This window comes from Callithrix jacchus, chromosome 5 (genome assembly GCF_049354715.1).
Source record: "Callithrix jacchus isolate 240 chromosome 5, calJac240_pri, whole genome shotgun sequence".
In the NCBI taxonomy this organism is placed as follows: domain Eukaryota; kingdom Metazoa; phylum Chordata; class Mammalia; order Primates; family Cebidae; genus Callithrix; species Callithrix jacchus.
The window spans coordinates 82406365-82425014 of NC_133506.1; the positions used below are offsets into that span (position 1 = coordinate 82406365).

Sequence of the window (18650 nt, forward strand, 5' to 3'; positions counted from 1 at the left end):
TTTCTCCTTCATTTCAACCCTGGTGAATGTGACAATTATGTGCCTTGGGGTTGCTCTTCCTGAGGAATATCTTTGTGGTGTTCTTTGTATTTCCTGGACTTGAATATTGGCCTGCCTTGCTAGGTTGGGAAGTTTTCCTGGATTATATCCTGAAGAGTATTTTCCAGTTTGGATTAATTATCTCCATCACATTCAGATACACCTATCAAATGTAGATTAGGTCTTTTCACATAGTCCCATATTTCTTGGAGACTTTGTTCATTCCTTTTTACTCTTTTTTCTCTAATCTTGCCTTCTTGTTTTATTTCATTGAGTTGATCTTCGACCTCTGATATCCTTTCTTCTGCTTGGTCATTTTGGCTGTTGAAACTTGTGTATGCTTCGTGAAGTTCTCGTGTTGTGTTTTTCAGCTCCATCAATTCACTTATATTCCTTTCTAAGTTGTTTATTCTCGTTAGCATTTCGTCAGATCTTTTTTCAAGGTTCTTAGTTTCTTTGCATTGGATTAGAACATGTTCTTTTAGCTCAGCAAAGTTTCTTATTACCCATCTTCTGAAGCCTGATTCTGTCAATTCATCACACTCACTCTCCATCCAGCCTTGTTCCCTTGCTGATGAGGAGTTGTGATCCCTTGTAGGAGGAGAGGTGTTCTGGTTTTGAGTGTTTTCATCCTTTTTGCACTGGTTTCTTCCCATCTTTGTGGATTTATCCACCTGTCATCTTTGTAGCTGTTGGCTTTCAGATTGGGTCTCTGAGTGGATGTCCAGTTTGTTGATGATGAAGTTATTTCTTTCTGTTTCTTAGTTTTCCTTCTAACATTCAGGCCCCTCTGCTGTAGGACTGCTGAGGTCCACTCCAGGCCCTGCTTGCCTGGGATCACCTGCAGCGGCTACAGAACAGTAAGGGTTGCTGCCAGTTTTTTTGCTATCTTTGTCCCAGAAGGATACCCAGCCGATGTCAGTCAGAGTTCTCCTTTATGAGGTGACTCTTTGGATATATGGAGTCAGGGAGCTGCTTGAGGAGACAGTCTGTCCTTTATAGGAGCTCGAGTGCTGAGCTGTGAGCTCCGTTGTTCATTCAGAGCTGCTGGGCAGGTAGGTTTAAGTCTGCTGCAGCAGAACTCATAACCCCCCCGCCTTTTTTTCCCCAGATGCTCCATCCTAGGGAGTTAGGGCTTTGTTTATAAGTTTCTGTTGTGCTGCTGCCTTTTTTCAGGGCTGCCCTGCCCAGCGAGGAGGCCGCCTAGTCACTGTCTGCCTGCAGAGGCTTTGCTGAGCTGCTGTGAGCTCTGCCCAGCTGCCATGTGAACTTCCCTGCAGTCCTGTTTATACGGGTATAGTTAGAACTGCCTCGGCAATGGCGGTCCACCTCTGTAATGGTGGACTCTCTCTGTAATGGTGGGCTGCCTCAGCAATGGTGGACTACCTCCGTAGTGGTGGACTGCCTTGGTAATGGCAGACGCCCCTCCCCCACAGAACTGGACCATCCCGAATTCAGCTGTGCTTGCTGTGAAACTCTCAATCCAGAGCCTTTAATATTGCTGTTTTTTTGTGGGGGTGGGTCCAGCCGAGCCTGATCACCTGGCTCCCTGCCTCACTCAGACCCCTTTGTTTTTGTTTTTGTTTTTGTTTTTAGTTGAACAGGCGACTTTGTCTCCCAGGTGTTCCAGTCGCCTGTTGAAAAGGCACTGGGATCTGTGTGATTTCCCATGCGGCGATCCCCTGTGCTGGCTGAAACAACCATGCTGAGATTCATGGCGCTTTTCTGTCCAGGAATCTCCTGGCCTGGCTTTCTGTTTCAGTCCCCCCTTTTTTTTTTGAGACGGAGTTTTGCTCCTGTTACCCAGGCTGGAGTGCAATGGCAGGATCTCGGCTCACCGCAACCTCCGCCTCCTGGGTTCAGGTAATTCTCCTGCCTCAGCCTCCTGAATAGGTGGGATTACAGGCATGCACCACCATGCCCAGCTAATTTTTTATATTTTTAGTAGAGACAGGGTTTCACCATGTTGACCAGGATGGTCTTGATCTCTTGACCTCGTGATCCACCCGCCTCGGCCTCCCAGTGCTGGGATTACAGGCGTGAGCCACCATGCCTGGCCTTCAGTCCCCTTTTTTATCAGTTGAATGGGCGACTCTGTCTCCCAGGAGCTCTAATTGCCAGCTAAAATGGCACCCAGACCCATTTATTTTGTGCAGAGACCTGTGGTGCCAGGGTGCTGGACGAAACAGCTGCGCCGGCCCAAACAGCCACTCTGGTGACCTGTGGGGCTTCTCTGCCTGGGAATCTCCTGGTCTGTAGGCAATAAAAATCTGTCTGTAAATGCTGCATGCATTCACCCTCCAGGCTTTTGCTGGGAGTGGCAATCCTGAGCTGCTCCTAATTGGTCATTTTGGATCTCCCCCCAAATTCTTTAAATTCTTAATCCATTTGGAATTGCCTCTTACTTCTCTGAGTGTATCTTCTTTGCCTTCTTTTTGAACAATTAAATGTTTAAATTGCTCAAAATTTTATCTTAATCTCCCTTCCTTTTGTATGCGTGGAGTCATAAACTTGAGTACTTACATGGGCCAGGAGAAAATATTAGTGAGTTAAGCAAAAAAGGTGGAAACTGGTGAACTAGAGGAGTAGAGGCCTCAACTGAAAGGAGTAGCCATTACTCCATTAGCTCTGCCTCAAGGGCTGGCAAGCTTTTTATGTAAAGGGCTAGATAGTAAATAATAAGACTTTGTGGGACATGGTCTCTGCAGTCACTCAATCTGCCACAGAAGAATGAAACCAGCCCTAGATAATATGTGCATGAATGTAATACACGCACGAATGAGTGTGTCCCAGTAAAAATGTATTTAGAAAAGTAGACAGCAGGCTGTAGTTGCCAATCCCTGCTCTCAATGGTTATTGTCATTCAGTATGCTTTCAGTTTTTTTCAAAAGAGAAACCTCAAATTTTCATTTATCTGTAATCTTTCTATTTTTAAACATGGGTAACTAATTTTAAAAGTTTGTATGAACAGTGTGGGCCAAAGAAAACATGTCAAAGGTCAGATTTGGCCAACTGATCAACTGTTTGCAGCCTTTACTTACTCCTTCATTAGTCTCATCCTTCCCACAACCAGTTACCTTCTTTCAAAATGAGTCCCAAATACAACATGTTTAAAATTGAATGTCTAAAATAAGTCTGAATTTCCCATCCCCCCCATCAGGATCCTTTTCCAGTAATTGTTTTAATGGTACTTACATCATCAAATTGTACATGCCGGATACCTATGAACAGTCTTTACATATCCCCCTCTTCTTTATCTATCATCGCCATATTTACTTAATTATATTCTAAGTATTTCTTCACTGTTAATTTCCCTGTATATATTTTTTGTTTGCCTGGAATACTATGATACTCTTTCTGATTCCACCTTTGCCCTCAATACTTCATTCTCAACATTGTAGTGAGAGTGATATTTTCATAATCAAATCTGATCTTGTCATTACTCTGAAACATATCAGTGACTTCTCACTGCCTTTAGGGTAACAGATGAAACCCTGGAGATCTATAGAATGTTGTGAAATCTGGCTTTTACTCATTATCCCAGCCTCATTTCACAGCTAACTCTTCTTCCATCTCTGTGCTCTAGTGTAGCAATTCTGAATGCTTTGGCATTAAAGGACCTACTCTAACTATAAAAATTATTAAAGACCCTAAAGGTGTTTCATGTATGTGGGTTGTGTCTACCAATAGTTACTATACTACAAGTTAAAACTGAGAAAAATTTTTAGTTATTAGCTAATTCATCTACAAATAGTTGACCAAATGTGGTGGTCCACACTTGTAATCCCAGTGTTTTGGGATGCCAAGGCGGGTGGGTCAGTTGAGCCCAGGAATTAGAGACTGGCCTGAGCAATACAGTGAGACCCATCTCTTAAAAGAAAAATAGAAATAAACAGTTAAAACCTGTTACATGTTACCATAGTATAATTTTTATTTTTAAAAAACCAGCTATTTTATTTAACAATAAAAAATTTTATTAAGAAGTATGGAATTGTTTTATACTTTTGCCAATCTGTTTAATCTCATAAATAGAAGATAACTATATTCTCACAACTGCTTCTGAATGCAACTTGATATGATATGTTGTTCTAGTTGACATGTATGAAGAAAATCCAGCGTCATACAGATATAAGTTGGAAAAGGAAGGAGTATTTTATACTCTTTTCAGGCCATTATGGCTATTCTTTGAAACAGCTCCAAAACTGAACAAGTCGTACTTTCTGAAAGATTAGGTACAATGTGGAATCTGAACCCACATCCATGAATTTTTATATATTAAAATCTATCAATCTTTTGGACAGTATTGGTTCACTAAGTTATGCAGATCTATATTGACACTTTACATTGTGCAATATTTTTAAATATTATAACTTTTCGTGTCATAACTGACCTTATCAGAAGTTCTAGGAAGCCATCAAGCTCTTGATGGTGGATAAAAGTTTTCCACAACTTGTAATTTCTGCCTGAAACTGTCTGCCAAATACCCAAGTTAGATAACATAGTTTGCCATTCAGTCATTCTTTCAGGGAAAATGGTGGTCTCTGAAACAAGTGGTAGGTTCAGCTCACAACTCAAATGATTACATGGTGGTTTTCCTCAAGATGACTATCTTTCTTTGGTATAAACAGAATTGTCTTATAAATATTTCCTATTTCATTAACCCTGAATATTAAAAAGGCATTTTGGCCAGGCACAGTGGCTCATACCTGTAATCCCAGCACTTGGGAGGCTGAGGCGGGTGGATCACGAAGTCAGGAGTTCAAGACTAGCCTGGCCAACGTTGTGAAACCCATCTCTATTAAAAATACAAAAATTAGCCGGGTGTGGTGGCATATGCCTATAGTCCCAGCTACTCAGGAGGCTGAGGCAGGAGAATCACTTGAACCCAGGAGGCAGAGGTTGCAGTGAGCCAAGATTGCGCAACTGCCCTCCAGCCTGGGTGACAGAGTGAGACTCTGTCTCAAAAGAAAAAACAAAGGCATTTCAAGGGTTGAAATTCAATGAAATTAATAATGTTTATGCTTCTTTAGAAATTTTAAAATAAAACTGGCTTTTTTTTTTTAATCAATAGTACATGATGGGGAAGAGTACAGTGACTGCTAGTAAGTTTAGTATCATTGTCTTGATTTGTGCTAAGTTGTTAGCAGTTTTACCATTACTTTTACAACATCACTGAAAATGTTGAGACAATGAAAAAGCTTAGTAACATCTAAATGTTATTTTGAAAGGCGTTTTCAACTTACAGTTTCCCAGGGGTTCATAGAGTAATTGAAGATCTTTACCTCTACTTACCTATAGAAACCTTGTATCAATTTATGTTTTATTTATTTAACAAACGCTTATATAGCACTTACGCTATGTCAGAGTTTTAAGTGCTTCATAAATATTTACATTTAATGCTCATTAATGTAGGTATTGCTAGCATTCCTTGTGAGAGGGGTACTGTCATTGCCCCCTCTTACATGTAAGGTAACTGAAGTAGAGAGGTTAAATAACTTACCCAGTATTACACAGATAGTAAGTGGCAGAACTGCAATTCACATTTTGTTTGTGAATGTTATATTGAATTATTTCTTCCTCTATGTGCATAGTGACTGCTTTTCCCCAGTGACTAGTTCAGAGCCTAGTACATGGAAGATATTCTATAAATATTTGTTGAATAAAATAAATAGAAGATAAATTGATGAACGAATAGAATTTATTTGAGTGTATGAAATGAGTGACTCTTCTAACTTAATTTTCTTCTAATACTTAATCAGTTGCCATGGTATCACTGGAGAAACAAATCTATGTTTTGTTCACTGACTGCAATATCACTATCATATTATCTTTTATTCTTATATATATTCTATTTCTGTATTTGCTCTTCTATTTTACTCCTCTGTTTATTTCTTTAAACTACAGTGTTTAAAATATTCTATCTCAGCTGGGCACAGTGGCTCACACCTTTAATCTCAGCACTTTGGGAAGGCCAGGTGGGCAGATCACTTGAGGTCAGGAGTTTGAGACCACCCTGACCAAAATGGAGAAACCCCGTTTCTCCTGAAAATACAAAATTAGCTGGGCATGGTGGCGCATGCCTGTAATCCCAGCTACTGGAGAGACTGAGGCAGGAAAAGCACTTGATCCCAGGAGATGGAGGTTACAGTCAGCCGAAATCACACCATTGCACTCCAGCCTGGGCTACAAGAATGAAACTCTGTCTCAGAAGAAAAAAATAAATAGCTTTATATTTGATATAAAAATTCTATATTTATATTAGATATATTTAGAGAGGTTAAGTTTCCATCTTTGCCTTCTCTACCCTGTTCTGATGTTTTTCCTATAGGTACAAATTTTTACTAGTTCTCCATTTATCCTTTTTTGTTTTTGTATTTGAAAATGTAACAAAATAGTGTATGTATTTATACCCCCTTTTTTCTTTATAAAAAAGTCACAAACTGTGTATGCTTATTTATATCTTGCTTTTTCTATTTAAGCTAATATATCCTGGTGGACACTTTATAGCAATATAGAAAAATCTTTGTCATTTTTCAAGAGTTGCATAGTACTCCATTGTATGTATCCACTATATGTTCAATCATTTCTGTATAGTAAGATATGTGAGATGTTATCAGTCTTTTGCTACCTCAATTAGTGCTTCAATGAATAGCCTTGTGCATGTATCATTTCATATATTTGTCATTATGCCTTTAGGAGATCATAGGAGGTTTTCAATCAGGGAAATGTTACGAAAGCATTGTTAGGAAGATTAAACTGGCAATGGAATACATATTTGGATGTGAGTAGGATTGGAATATTGAAAATTTAGAAGCCATAACTGTACTCTACACTGAGATGGTTGTGTGCCTAGAAATTTATTACAACAAGTATGTATGCTATAAAATGTTGTTCCTCCTCATCCTGATCTGTGTACTCATTGCCTGCTCATCCATGGATATATTGCTTTATCTTTATTGGCATCTCTGCTCTTGCATTTTTTGTCATCTTTCCCATCTTCTGACTCTTTGGATAGGATGTACTCATTTTCTCTGCATATTCTGAGCATTTATTTCCCTCCATTTGTTTCTCTTTGCAAATCATCTAAGAGTCAAATCCACTTGCTCCTTGAAGGCATGCTTTTCACTTTCATTAACTCTTACCTATTACAGAACTGCCTTTTTGAAAACGAAGGAAAATTTGCATTTCCAATGTCTTTCAGACATGAAGACTAGACCAGAGAGCAAGGATTCAACTTCATTGCAAGATTTTTCCAAAGCAGAATCATGCAAAGTTGCAATAATAGACCAACTGACAAGAAATAGTGTCTGTGACTCCAACTTGGAAGCAGCTCTTGAATGTGAAAATTGGTTAGAGAATCAGCAAGGAGATGGGGAGAGACATTTGAGAGAAATGTTCACTGACATGCATTCACTCTCTGAGGAAACAGACCATGAGCATGATGTGTATTGGAAAAGCTTCAATCGGAAGTCTGTTCTTATCACTGAAGACAGAGTTCCCAAAGGATCTTATGCCTTCCATACACTTGAAAAAAGATTGAAACAAAAATCAAACTTAATGAAAAAGCAGAGAACTTATAAAGAGAAAAAACCTCATAAATGTAATGATTGTGGTGAACTCTTCACCTACCATTCAGTGCTTATTCGACACCAGAGAGTCCATACTGGAGAGAAACCCTATACCTGCAATGAATGTGGGAAATCTTTTAGCCACAGAGCTAATTTAACTAAACACCAGAGAACTCATACTAGAATTCTCTTTGAATGCAACGAATGCAAGAAAACCTTTACAGAAAGTTCATCCCTTGCAACACATCAGAGAATTCATGTTGGAGAGAGACCTTATGAATGCAATGAATGTGGGAAAGGTTTTAATCGAAGTACACATCTTGTGCAGCATCAGTTGATTCATACTGGAGTGAAGCCTTATGAATGTAATGAATGTGATAAAGCTTTTATTCATTCATCAGCACTCATTAAACATCAAAGAACTCATACTGGAGAGAAACCTTATAAATGTCAAGAATGTGGGAAAGCCTTTAGCCATTGCTCATCCCTAACTAAGCATCAGAGAGTTCATACTGGAGAAAAACCATATGAATGCAGTGAATGTGGAAAAACATTTAGTCAGAGCACACATCTTGTTCAACATCAGAGAATTCATACTGGAGAGAAACCCTATGAGTGTAATGAATGTGGGAAAACCTTCAGCCGGAGCTCAAATTTTGCTAAACATCAAAGAATTCATATTGGAAAGAAACCATACAAATGTAATGAGTGTGGAAAAGCCTTCATTCATTCATCAGCTCTTATTCAACATCAGAGAACTCACACCGGGGAGAAACCCTTTAGATGTATTGAGTGTGGGAAAAGCTTTAAGTGCAGTTCATCTCTCATCAGACATCAAAGAGTTCACACTGAAGAGAAGCCCTAAAAAATTACTGAATGTGAAAAAATGTAAGTTGGTTTTATCACTATGTTAAATACTTCAGTGTTTAGGTGGAAGACCCATCCATAATATGCATGTGAGGACCAATTCTCTATGGACCTAATTTCACTTATAATACATAGTTTTGAGCCATAGACAGGTTCCTTATGTACATTAATTTGATAATTATAAAATCTAGGCAGCAATTTCAAATTTTTAACTCCAACCTCTCAAATAGCTATTTGTGGATATTCAAGAAGTCCCTGAGAGTGGGTAGCAGTACAAACATTGTGAATTCTAATTTTCCCCTCTCTGGGTTATGTCAGAGCTTTGTTGTAGCTTCTCGCTTTGTAAGGGAATTCTTACTGGGTAGGTTAGGCTGAGGGCTTATATCCTTATCAGGAAGACATAGTGTTGTTATTTATTACTCTGTGAGTCCCAAGTAGAGATCTAGATATACATATGGTGTAATTCCTCCAGACTGTCATTTCTTTTATATTAGCCATAAAAAACCAAAAAGGCAGGGTTGAAAGTCATTAGGATTCCCTTCCTCCCCCAATAAGCTGCTGTCCAATTTGATGACCATAACTAGGATGTCTAATATTTACAGATGATTCTAAGTTATGTTCACATGGATTATGTTCGTCATTGATTTGTATTATTGTTATCCCTCTACTATGGTAACCTTCTTTGATTTTCCATTTCCCTTGGAGTTTATGTGAAGTAACGAATGAGTAAAAATCTTAATGGCAGTTGTTGATCAAGTCCTTCTTTTCTTAACCTTGGCAGTAAATGAATCCTTGGTTTTCTATAATCAAAGTGTCAGGGAGATTTCATTTCTCTACTTCTGTAAGCTGTGTTGTGTCCGTTTGAGAAAAAGCTCCAGGGATATTGAGGGTCTGAAAAGTTACTGGGTTCAGTGTGTTATTATATTTAGGGTCCCAGTAAAGAAGAACTGAAGCACTGTGAGACACCAGGGCATACTTCCCTGTATGAGTGGAAAACAAGTACAGAAAATATTTCACAGGATAGTCCTCAGTTGACTTCCTTGAGAATATAAGCAGCTTCCCTTTATGAAGAAGTTGCCATTTCTCTGGCCTTAATATTTACCTGCTTTTTGTTGTTGTTTTAGTTCAGTCTCACACTGCTATAAAGAAATGCTTGAGACTGAGTAATTTATAAAGAAAAAATGTTTAATTAGCTAATGGTTCCATGGGCTGTACAGGAGGTATGACCGGGGAGGCCTCAGGAAGCATTTACTCATGGCAAAAGGCAGAGCCAGAGCAGGTATCTTCACAGGGATGGAGCAGGAGGAAGAGAGAGAGGGAAGGTGCTACACACATTTTAACCAAATCTCATGAGAACTCTATATCATGAGACAGCACTAGGGGGAATGGTGCTAAGATTCTTGAGAAACTACCTGCATGATCCAGTCACCTTGCACTAGGCCCCACCTCCAACACTGGGGATTACAATTCAACATGAGATTTGGGTGGGGAACACAGATCTAAACCATATCATTGTCATTCTCTATATCTTGGTTGGTCTTTATCTGAGACCCCTGAAGAAGGTAGACAAATCATGAAACCACAGTGACATAGTGGCATAAGTTACATTGGTGACCAAAGACTGGTGGGGGAATTGGAAACAATGCAAAAGGTCAAATAAATATTTAGCAAAACACTATACAAATGTCAGTGTTTTCTTATTCTATAAAATAATACATGTTGTGTGAAAATAAAACTATGAGAAATAGTAGCAAAATGTAATTAATCACAGATTTCTTCTATCTTAAATCCTGTCCTTCAAGATCAGTCTGTACCTCTGCCCCTTCAACATTATCTCTGTTAAGACTTCCTGTAATTCCCTCCCAGTAGACCTTAGTTTTGTGATTGGGGAAAATGAGGGAAGTAGAGTTTAAAGAAGTGCTAGTGGGGAGCATCATCAAGGATGAATGGATTATAAATCCAGCAGTGATGGAAATCATAGGAGACAAGAGTGAAAGGACTCTTCACAAAAGGATTTTTAAATGAACAAAAAACACATTTAAGGGGGTGGGTGGGAAGGCTTAGGGTCGGAGAGGTCAGAGTAGGAGAATGACTGGTTCAAGAAAATACAGGGGGCTGGGCATGGTGGCTCACGCCTGTAATCCCAGCACTTTGGGAGGCTGAGGCAGGTAGATCACCTGAGGTCAGGAATTCGAGACCAGCCTGACCAATAAGTTGAAACCCCATCTCTACTAAAAATACAAAAATTAGTCAGACATGGTGGCATGTACCTTTGGTCCCAGCAACTTAGGAGGTTGAGAAAGGAGAATTTCTTGAACCCAGGAGACAGATTGCAGTGAGCTGAGATCATGCCATTGCACTCCAGCCTGGCTGACAGAGCACGACTGTTACCAAAAAAAAAAAAAAGCAAGAAAAGGAACTCACCTCTTTTATCACCTTAGTCTTCAATACCAATGGTTTAGAACAGGAATTGACAATCTGTGGCATGGACTCATGGGCCAATTCTGGCCCACCACCTATTTCTCAGAACATTTTATTGGAATTCAGTTACACTCACTCATTTACATGTTGTCTTTGACTGCTTTTGTGTCCTATGGCAGAATTGAGAAGCTACAGCAGAGATAGTGCCTTTGGGCTTTAATATCATAAAAAGGGCAGCTCATAAACAACAGAAAATTACTTCCGACAGTTTTGGAGGCTGGGAAGTCCAAGATCAAGGTGCCAAAAGATTTAGGGTCTAGTGAAGGTCTGCTTCTTGGTTAAATTACTTTCCACTGTGTCTTCTCATGGTAGAAGGGGAGAGCTCGGGTATCTTCAGCCCCTTATAAGGGCACTAATCCCATTCATGAGAGCTCTACCCTTATGACCTAATCACCTCCAAAAGGCCACATTTCCTAATATCATCAAAGAATTAAGTTTCATCATATAACTTTGGTAGAGATATAGCCCATAGTAGGTTGTATGTCTCCAAAAGCCTAAAATATTTACTATTTTGCTGTTTACAGAAAATATTTGCTGATCTCTGTTCTAGAGCATTCATCAAGAAGTGGGATAGAAGGTTTAAACCAGTCAGAGAAATTAGGTGGAATGGAAAAATTGAACTTATCGAGAGATAATTGGGGTCAGAAAAATAAAAGAGATGGGAAATGACATATCAAAATACTCCTCACTCTAAGATGTTACTATGTATGAGAATTCAAGTTATTGAAATTTGCCAAATTCTTGAGTGAAAAGAAATTCATTTGAGGCCCAAAATTTGACTAAGGAAAGAAGACCAACATGGGCTTTCCAGAGTTGAGTATGAAGTCTGCCACTCCCACTAGGCAGTCATGTGACTTTGAAAAACTCTCTACTCTGAGTCTCAGTTTCTTTATCTGTATTAGTTTCAACAAAGGGAGGATATCATTGGCCTCTAATAAGTTTGTCATAAGGATTAAAGGAACTGGCAGACAATAAGAGTCCCCCACTCCTACTCGGTGCTCTCTTTCTCTCTCCTTGTCTCCACAGAGAAGTGGCTGAGCATGCATCAGTAGAAGTTACTTAAGGGTGGGTGTGTTTTCCACATCTTTTGTTTATCCATGAAGAACTGTGATCATCCTGTTCTCTGGTTTACCGTGAAGATGGGATTTTACTTCTTTCTGCTCTTGCGTCCATCTGGTGCTGTTCTCTACACAGCCTCCTTGAGACCTTCCAGAACCTTTTTTTTTTCCTACTGAGTATCACCTAACCAGTAGCTATCTGGGATGGTTCCAGAGGCTGAAGTTTGCAGTTGAATAGCATTTTAAATAGTGTTAAAGGGCTTGGGATTTCTGGCCCTTTGCATGTCAGTATTTGTCCTTTTTATGCCTGATGTTTAACCTGCCGTATGGCAACATGAATCATGGACATTTTAATGTTACACATTTCAAATGTTTTTGGTTATCTGTGAACTAAATGTGCTCTTATTGGCTCACTTGTCAATAAAGATATTTGTATATGTATTGTCCAAAACTTTTGTTAATTGCTTTTAAATTTTTCTTTTTTAAGCATATTTTAAAACCAACCTAAAATGTAATAAAGGACCAACCATAAAATATCTCCATATCATTCAGGATACCAATCCCATTTCTAGTTGTTCATCTGGCTTCACAAATTCTGGAAAGATGGGATGGGAGATAGCCTCAGCAGCCCAGGTATCTGCAAGAAGGTTAAGCAGTAGAGGAAGGTAGTGTCTAATAAGTAGTGAGTGCTGAGTTCCCAGGCCAGGTATAAGCACCACTCAGTAGGGCTAATTGAGGGGGAAGGGAGGAACGAAATTTGTATAAAAAACACACTTAAGTCTGGGCGCGGTGGCTCACGCCTGTAATCCCAGCACTTTGGGAGGCCGAGGCGGGTGGATCACGAGGTCAAGAGATCGGGACCATCCTGGTCAACGTGGTGAAACCCTGTCTCTACTAAAAATACAAAAACTTAGCTGGGCATGATGGCGTGTGCCTGTAATTTCAGGTACTCAGGAGGCTGAAGCAGGAGAATTGCCTGAACCCAGGAGGTGGAAGTTGCTGTGAGCGGAGATCGCGCCATTGTACTCCAGCCTGGGTAACAAGCAAAACTCCGTCTCAAAAAAAAATAAAAGGAAGAGAAGGAGAAAAAGAAATGGGCCACTGAATAATCAGGAGACCTAGGACTCCTGGAACTCCACTTCCTGACAACTTGTGGGTTCAGTCAGTGCAGCCAACCCCTGCCAAATTCCAAGGAAGGAGACTTAGCAGAGTATAGCTGTTACCCTTTTATCTCTCCAATACCCTTCTTCAAGATCTCTGGCAGGGAAAATGGGCCATAAAAGCATTAAACAGATAATCTGTTAATTGAGGGCCTTAATTGGCCCAAGCCTGGGCCAAGTGAGACCAAGGTGTGTGCTGTTCAGAGCCAACTGGGGAAATGGGATCTGGAGAGCCAGTGTTGGATTTGATTGGGTGACTCTGCCATCTAGATCAGGAAATAAATGTCCCTGGGAATGAATGGTTTAGATATTTTGTCTTCCAGAAACTTCCAGAACCTAATGCCAAGGGGAGAGGAATAGGAGAGCCTAAATAGCAGAGCTCTGTAGATGTGGAGGGGTCCTTGGGCTGATGGGTGGGTGTGGGGTACTCCCTTGGGAGGGAGGAAAAGGCAGGTTGGCTTCCCGGTTGGGGCTCCCCTCCTGCTCCAGCAGAGCACACTCTTCCACCCCAGTTGCCCTGAATCTCACTCTGATCTTTTCCTCCTTCCTCCTTTTCCACTCCTCCTCCTCCCTCTTCTCCCAGAATGTCTCTCCCTCCAGGCTGGGCTACCTCACCCCCTCCCTTCCCCTTTCCTGTAACTGAAGCTGTTGTTGGGAGTTGGAGGAGCTGGGCTGGTTTGAAAGGAGGCCCTGCTGCTTTTCAGGGAGGAATTGAAACCGTGGAGCTGGGGGTGAGAGGAGGCAGCAGAGCGGGAGGGGGTGGCTTAAGAAATCAAAGCGGCTGCAACTCCATCTGGGAAACCAACTTTGATTTACTAGCAAGGACCTAGCTCTCCCACTACCCCCACCCTTGCCCACTCCCCCTCCTTCCCTGGACTTTGCTTTGTGGTGACAACTGGGGGATGAAGGGCGGACCCCCTCCCAACCTGAAAGCCTGCTCTTGCTCTGGGAGGATCAGCCTAGAGGAGGAAGGCATGGGGGACCCTGCTCAGTCAGGTTGCAGTGTGGCTGAAGGGGGCCCAACATCTCAGGAACCTGGGAGGGGAATGGATACTCCTGGGAAGGAGGAAAGCCTATTGGCCTGGCCCAGGCAGACTCAGCCCTGCTCTGGCTTGGGGTCCAGCCCCTTCCTGAGATGTGGGGCTGGGATGGGGCACAGAGGGAGACGGCCAGGGCTTTTTCATTTATCTATAACCTTCCCCTCAACTGGGGGACTTGGGGGCCAGGGCTGCCTAGGAAGAGCCAAGAAAAGAAAATGACTGAGAAGGAAAATCTATTGTAATAGACTATTTTGTGTTGAAATTCAGTGTGAGCTATGGAGGACACTGGGTTCTGGTGGGGACCTGAGCCATTTTGGGTGGAAGTGCTACCTTTCTCCTCCCTTCCTCTCTTGTCCTCTCTGTTTCACTTTTCTTCTCCTCTATCTAATTCTTAAACCCCTCAAAGTTGAAGAGGCTCTGTAACCAAAACCCTGCAATTGAAATAGGATCCTGAAGGTCCTAAACCCGAGGGCCAGAGTGGAAATTCACAACAAAGTGAGTCATAACTTCAGGAAACGCTTATGCATTTCCCTGTTGTCAGCTGACTCCATCCATTCCTCCTTGGTGTGGTGGTGAAAGTTTAAACCCCTGGGCTCCTGGGTTCTAGGCAGAGCCCCCTTCTTCTGAGCCTCCATCACAGCAGCATTTTTCAGGGTTCAGCATCCAACTTTCAGGACTAGCTCTTAGGAGAGAAAGGGACTAATTCGGCACAAATCTAATCTTTTCTGAGCTCACAGCAGTGTCTGGGACTGCCACATCAGAGCTCCTACCCAAGGACAAAGTTTCTGAAAGCTGAGTCCACATGCTTCAGGATCATGGCAGGAGGGGCAATGGGACCTGGGGTTTACCTGTTAGAAATACAGATTCCTGGGCCCTGCCCACTGATCCAAATATATCATCCCCAAGTGATTCATATGCACACTTATAAAGCTATCTGCCTTCCAAACTTCCAGACCATTCAGTTAGCTTTCAGAGCCCCCTAGTTACTTTTTTTTTTTCCAGACCGGGTCTTGTTCTGTCACCCAGGCTGGAGTATAGTGGCACAATCATAGCTCACTGCAGCCTCAAACTCCTGGGCTCAAGAGATCCTCCCACCATTCCCACCTCCTTCCTGTACTGCAGAGGCTGGAAGCCAAAAGCCTCCTCTCTCAGCTTCCCTTGCAGCTAGAGCTCTGGATGCAAAATGTACTCATTTGAGATTTGGAAGGTGGAAGGGCAAATGAGGTCATGTTCTTGCTGCTGTGGGCTATTTCTGCTGGCACGCAAGGTCTTGGAGATGGGGTTTGTCCTACAGCAGCACCCAGTGTCCAGTCTCTGTGACAGCAGTAGCAGCAGTGGCACTGATCCCTAGGTGCAGTTACCCTGATTTAGTTCCAATGGCAGCCTCTTTATTTCTTTTCTTTTTTTATTTCTTTTTTGAGACAGAGTTTCACTCTGTCCCCCAGGCTGAAATGCAGTGGTGCGTACTTGGCTCACTGCAACTTCCCCCTCCTGGGCTCAAGCGACTGTCTTGTTTCAGCTTCCTGAGTAGCTGGGATTATCGGTGGGCACCATCACACCCAGCTAATTTTTTATGTTTAGTAGAGACAGGATTTTGTCATGTTGGTCACGGTGGTCTCAAACTCCTGGCCTCAAGTGATCCGCCCACCTCGGCCTCCCAAAGTGCTGGGATTACAGGCATGAGCCAAGGCGCCCAGCCAACTGCAGCCTCTTGACCTCCTACCTGCTTGTGGCAGAGGTAGCAGCTTCTACTGGAGGTCATTTCTGTGGCTTTGAGACAAAGTTTACTCCTCCAGCCCATCCAACAGTTTCACAAGCACCTAGTTTCCTGTTGTCTTAGTCTGCTTGGGCTGCCATAACAAAATACTGTAGATCGAGTGGCTTAAATGACAGAAATTTATTTTCTCATAGTTCTGGAAGCTGGAAGTCTGAGGTCAGGATGCCAGGATGGTTGGGTTCTGGCTACGGCTTTCTTCCTGGCTTGTAGATGGCCACCTTTTCCGTGTTCACATGGCCTTGCCTTGGTATATGTAGGTTGGGGGGGGGGAGAGATTTCTCTCTGTTCCCCTTATAAGGCTGCCAATCCTATCAGATTGGAGGGGGGACCCTTCCAACCTCATTGAACATTAATTACCTCCTAAGACCTCTATCTCGAAATACAATCACATTGAGACTTTGGGTTTTAACATATGAAATTTGTGGGACCAGGCCGGGCGCGGTGGCTCAAGCCTGTAATCCCAGCACTTTGGGAGGCCAAGGCGGGTGGATCACGAGGTCAAGAGATCGAGACCATCCTGGTCAGTATGGTGAAACCCCGTCTCTACTAAAAATACAAAAAATTGGCTGGGCATGATGGCGCGTGCCTGTAATCCCAGCTACTCAGGAGGCTGAGGCAGGAGAATTGCCTGAATCCAGGAAGAGGAGTTTGCGGTAAGCCGAGATCGCGCCATTGCACTCCAGCCTGGGTAACAAGAGGGTAAAAAAAAATTTGTGGGACCACAGTTTAGTTTGGTCTATGGCATCTGTATTGAATCTTTTTTTTGAGACGGAGTCTTACTCTGTTACCCATGCTGGAATGCAGTGTTACACTCTTGGCTCACTGCAGCCTAGACCTCCCATGATCAAGCAATTCTCCCTTTTGGCCTCCCTAGTAGCTAGGAGCACAGACACCCACTATCATGCTGAGCTAATTTTTTCTATTTTGGGTAGAGATAGGGTGTCACCATGTTGCCCAGGTTGGTCTGGAACTCCTGAGCTCAAGCGATCCATCCACCTCGGCCTCCCAGCGTGTTGGGATTACAGGCATGAGCCACAGTACCTGGCCTGAATCTCTTTTTCGATTAAACACCTAGAGCCATTCCACCACTGTAAATCCTTGAAGTTCCCTTCTCTGTGGTGCTTCCCTGATACCACTCCCATCCTTTCTCTGAGTTGATGTTTATCTTACACCATTCAGCATGTGGCATGTGTTACCTACATATGTCTAACTATTGCCTCCTCACCCCCCAGCAAGACAATCTCCTGAGAGCAGAGTCTGTGTCTTGGGTTTTGTGCATATCCGAGTGCCTTGTGTGTCATAGGCACTCAAGAAAATTGTTAAATGAATCAAGGCTCTCTGTAAATACGGCAAGGTCTGAACTCCCTGGGCTGGGTAATCTAGAGACACAAACATCCTGCCCTGGACAGCGAGCCCAATTCTCTTCCTCATACATTCTGCCCCACCTCTGGAACCCACACTTCGGAGGGGAGAAGCTCAGCTCTGGGGAGGAAAAATGAGCAAGCCAGGTTTCTAGGGTCCAAATTTCTAGTCTCCAGTTTTCACAAGTAACTGTTTTCTCAGAGCCAGATTTACTTACGAATATGCCCTGTCTCTACAAGAAAAAAAAATATGAATATTAGCTGAGCATGGTAATGCACACCTGTAATCCCAGCTCCTGGGGAAGCTGAGGCAGAGGGCCACTTGAGCCTAGTAGGTCCAGGCTGCTGTGCGCTGTGACTGCACCACTGCACTCCAGCCTGGGCGCCAGAACAAGATCCTGTCTCAAACCAAACAAACAAAACAAATGAATTCTCTTTTTTTTCTTTAAATATATTCTCATCTCCAGTCTGAGAAGGAGTGAAGTGACAAATCTGACATCATCGTGAGAACCCATGAAGTGGACATAGGACACCTGACTGCTCATGTCCTGGTCTTGGTGCTTAATACTTTTCTGACCTTCGGTGAATCTTTTTACTTCTCTGAGTATCGGTTTCTCCATCTATGGAATGGGCACAATAAATCTGTCCTCTTGCCTCTGAAGTGAGGAATGAATGAGAAACTGGATTTGTATGGAGAGTTGCTTTGGAAAAGGGAGCTCAGATGGTGCATGCTGTTCTGTAACCTGGAAGTAGAATATCACCCAGAGGTCACCATGGGGGCCTGCACACACACATGGGGCAGACCTAGTCATGAGGCAGCACGCTGGGCAGACCACCGTCCTGGACTGGCACTCAACAGACTCAGCTCTGCTTCCTGATTGCATTCGCTGAGATAGGTCACTCCCTTTCTGAAGCTCCAACTCTTCATCGATAAGAGGGAGACACTAATCTCGTGAAGGGTGGGGAAGATAAGATCAAGCGGCGGCTTCACGTAGTGTACACTCAATATAAGCCTTTAGTGTTGGTCTTTCCTGCTCTCCCCAGATCAGGCAGAGGCAGCTGGAGAAGGAAGTTTTCCGAGGAGTTTCGGCAGGTGTCAGACTTCTTTTTTTTTTGATGGCGTTTTGCTCTTGTTGCTCAGGCTGGAGTGCAATGGTGTGATCTTGGCTCACCACAACCTTCGCTTCCTGGGTTCAAGTGATTCTCCTGCCTCAGCCTCCCTAGTAGCTGGGACTAGAGGTATGCACCACCAGGCCTGGCTAATTTTGTATTTTTAGTAGAGATGGGATTTCTGCATGC

General features: G+C 42.6%; 1 protein-coding gene across 7 annotated transcripts in view; it reads left to right on the forward strand.

Annotated features, from left to right (window-relative positions):
• ZNF286A (zinc finger protein 286A) overlaps nucleotides 1-18031 on the forward strand; it is a 33162-nt gene extending 15131 nt beyond the window's left edge. For 3 of the 7 annotated variants that reach the window (XM_054255895.2, XM_008996477.6, XM_078373105.1), the window contains one exon: nucleotides 7241-10184. In XM_054255895.2, coding sequence (XP_054111870.2) covers nucleotides 7241-8472 — 1232 coding nt within the window. In that variant the 3' untranslated portion in view covers nucleotides 8473-10184. Of the gene's footprint in view, nucleotides 1-7190; nucleotides 10185-11981; nucleotides 12465-17818 lie in introns of those variants that run through there. The other 4 variants (XM_035300111.3, XM_035300110.3, XM_078373106.1 and 1 more) reach the window with 4 other exon arrangements.
• Nucleotides 18032-18650: the final 619 nt, after the last annotated feature.